Source organism: Lipotes vexillifer, unplaced genomic scaffold, assembly GCF_000442215.2.
Source record: "Lipotes vexillifer unplaced genomic scaffold, Lipotes_vexillifer_v1.1 scaffold788, whole genome shotgun sequence".
Taxonomy (NCBI): Eukaryota; Metazoa; Chordata; class Mammalia; order Artiodactyla; family Lipotidae; genus Lipotes; species Lipotes vexillifer.
Window position 1 is genome coordinate 459,498 of NW_006791862.1, and position 3,523 is coordinate 463,020.

General features: G+C 44.2%; 1 protein-coding gene across 1 annotated transcript in view; it reads left to right on the plus strand.

The window, feature by feature from the left end:
• Positions 1 to 79: 79 nt before the first annotated feature.
• ACACA (acetyl-CoA carboxylase alpha) overlaps positions 80 to 3,523 on the plus strand; it is a 284,020-nt gene continuing 280,576 nt past the window's right edge. Inside the window, exon 1 of the mRNA XM_007464885.1 lies at positions 80 to 598. Coding sequence (XP_007464947.1) covers positions 561 to 598 — 38 coding nt within the window. The 5' untranslated portion in view covers positions 80 to 560. The remainder of the gene's footprint in view (positions 599 to 3,523) is intronic.

Genomic DNA, 3,523 nt, shown 5'->3' on the forward strand with positions numbered 1-3,523 from the left:
CTCCGCCCAGTCCCCGCCCCGGCCGTCGCGGCTTCGCCGCTTGCCGCTCATCCACGGCCGCCCCTCCCTCCAACCCCGACCCGGCCCTACCCGTGCGCTAGCGTCTGGCCTCTGGCAGAGGCCTTGGAGGGTGGGCGTTTGAGCAGCTTGTCTGAGTTTTGAGTCGGACCAGTAATCATTTTTCCCTGGGGGCGCGTTGCTGGTTGCCGCAGCCTTGCCGGTGCGTGGTGCCGTTTGAGCCGCTCTAGAGTGCGGTGAGCTGGAGCGGGCCGGTACTGCCCCGCTTTTGTGTTTTCTAACATTCCCACCTCTCACCTCTGTTGCAGCCTCGAACAAAATCAAGGCTAAGGGACTGGGCCCAAGGACGGCGAGCGGTGGTCGCCTTTCGAAGCCGGGTCTTGCAGTGCTGCTTATGGATTAACCAGACTGCCTGAATGGTTTAAGGGTTCACAGGGTACGTTTGATTCAGATGCTTCTGGAACGTCGAAATTATCTTCTTTGGAAAGAACCATCCCCTCTTTGGGCTTCAGGGGCCCAGATTGAGGCGCAATGATGAGAGGATGTGGTGGTCCACTCTGATGTCAATCTTGAGGGCTAGGTATGTCCCAACATCTCTTGTTACTACTAACTATTATAATAGCTGCCATTTGTCGAGTATTTTCTGCATGCCAGGCATTGTACAAAGGGGGTTACATATATGGTCCCGTTTCATCTTCAAAAACAACCTTATGGGGTAGACACTAATTATTATCGTCCCCATTTTCCAGGTGAAAACCTTTAGACTCTGCCTTGTGAACTACTTGGGATCACACTGCTAGACCGTGTTGGGGAAGGGGATTCAAACAGTAGTTTAGCTTAACCATCATGCTAATACATCTATTTAGAAGTGTTTCATAAATTTGCCAAACCTCTTATAGAATTCATTTACACTTTATGTCTGTGTGGCCTCTTTACTCATTTTTTAGTATCTGAGTCATACAAGTTCATACTAAAAAAAAAAAAAAAAGAATATTTGCATGAGCAAAAATGATGTGAAAACCAGCTCCCACCATGATAGTTAACATTTTGCTATACATTCTTCTAGATATTTTTCTATGCGTCATGTCAATAAATTTAGAATAGTTTTACATTTGATGTATTCTGAAAATCTATTCATTTATCAAATATTTGATGAGAAGAGTGTTCTAGGTGCTGGGAATTCAGCTGTGAACAAAACAAAGTCTCTTTCTCATAGTAAGGGGGGAGATTGATATTAAGCAATACACATAATATATTACTAAATAATAGCTAATGCCCAGTAATGTGGCAAGTTTTTTAAAAAATTAGGAGAAAGGGGATGCTTTATTAGATGGCGTAGACAAGGAAGTCCTCTTAATTGTAAGCAGAAATCTAATCATTAAATGAGGGAGGCAGCTGTGTGGATTTCTAGAGAGAAATCGTTCCAGGAGAAAAGAAATGGCAATTAAAATAGCCCTGACTGCTTGGCATGTTGGAGAAGAAGCAAGGAGAGCAGTGAGGCTGGAGCACAGCAAATTAAAGCAATAAGTTGGGTAACAGGCAGAAGCCAGATTGTATATCTGGTAAGCCATGTGGGACTTTAGATTTTATTAGAATGTGATACAATACCATGGAAGGGTTGAGAACAAAGGAATAATCAGATTTGTTTTAAAAGGATCACTCTGGCAGTTGTGTGGAGAATAGATAGTAGAAACATAAAAATTGGCCTTTAAATCATTAATCGTCCAGCAATTGTTCAACAGGTAGTTTATGAACGTTGATGTTTCAGCTACACCTTTACAACACCTTCACTTCCACAAACAGAAAATGGGTTCAAACCTTTAGGACTTATCTTCATGTCTTTCTCATCTAAACTGAAAGTTTTTGAGTCTGGCTAGGGCATATATCCAGATCTGGATGTCACGATTGTCCACAAACTGAACATGAGTCATCAATGTTGTACTGTTGTGGAAAAACAGTCCCACATAATACTGGGATCTATTCATTAAAAACACAGCATTCAAGCACCTGGAAATTACCCTTCCTCTTCAATTGATGTTAGGCCCTCATTAGAATTCTAAGCCCCAATTTAGTCATTCATTGTGCTTAAGAAAGATGTGGAGAAATGAAAATGCACCGTGAGGGTAAGGGTAACAGTGATTAAGGCAGTGATTTTCTGGGTTTTTGCCTTCAGCAATGTGGTGGCATCAGGCAAATTTGGAGGAGAAATGAAAGGTCTGTCTCAGATGTCTGTTTTGCAATCTGAGTGGAAATGACATAAATGAATTTAGAGCTCAGAGAGTCCAGGGCTAAAATGCTATAACCACATTAGAATTGTTTCTTTGGATGTGTGTCTTCTTTGTAACCTCAGTGCCCAGAAGTGCATCCTGGACAAATATTTGCAAAACGAGCAGGTAAAGGCAAAGGTATGGATGAAGCCACTCAGGCAAGGAAAAGAGATGTCCAGGCTCTGCAATGTGGCTGCCATTGATTGTCTCCAGATATCCCCACAGGCTCCCCTTGAGCTGCTTAGCTGCTGTGGTTAGAACCAGAAGTGCAGTTTCTGAGCCTTCCTCTCAGTGGAAATGACTATCTGCCATTTCTAGTTACTTGCTATGTCCTGAGTACTGAAAGACTTTATAAACTTTACCTCATCTAATATTTATTTTTCCTGTATCTGAAGTGGCTCTTTGTAGTTTGGTATACAAATATTTTTAAATTAAAAAAATTTTTTTCAATTAATTTATTTCTTAAATTAATTTAATTTTGGCTGCGTTGGGTCTTCGTTGCTGTGTGCGGGCTTTCTCTAGTTGCGGCGAGCGGAGGCTACTCTTCCCTGTGCGCGGGCTTCTCATTGCGGTGGCTTCTCTTGTTGTGGAGCATGGGCTCTAGGCATGCGGGCTTCAGTAGTTGTGGCACGTGGGCTCAGTAGTTGTGGCTCGCGGGCTCTAGAGCGCAGGCTCAGTAGTTGTGGCACACGGGCTTAATTGCTGTACGACATGTGGGATCTTCCCTGACCAGGGAATCGAACCCATGTCCCCTGCATTGGCAGGCTGATTCTTAACCACTGCACCACCAGGGAAGCCCCTTGGTATACAAATAGATAAAAACAAAAAGTCTAAAAGTCTAGCCATGCCTTCTAGGTTTCAACTTCCTCCCCTTTAAACTCTAAGATAACCCCAGTCAATGTAAATTAGCCAGGGATTTATGTCTGGGAGCAGAGCCCTTTGCTTTGCCAATTGCAGGGTCTCTTAAAGGCAAGGAATTTCCTGTGATGCACTCAGTAGAGAGGACTTCATGCCACAAAAGGCCTGAGCCTCAAGGATTGCAGCTCTTAGGTCTCAGCCCTTTGAGTTCACACACTAAGGCACTTTCACAGAAGCCCTGGGTCCACCATGACCCAGCTCAGGACTGGTTCCAGCCTCCTCAGCCTCTGTTGCTGTCTCTTGCATTCAGAAGCATTGCCATCCTCTTGTCCCCATTTACCCCCCCCCCCACCATCTTTTTTTTCTTTTGTGGCCCCCCC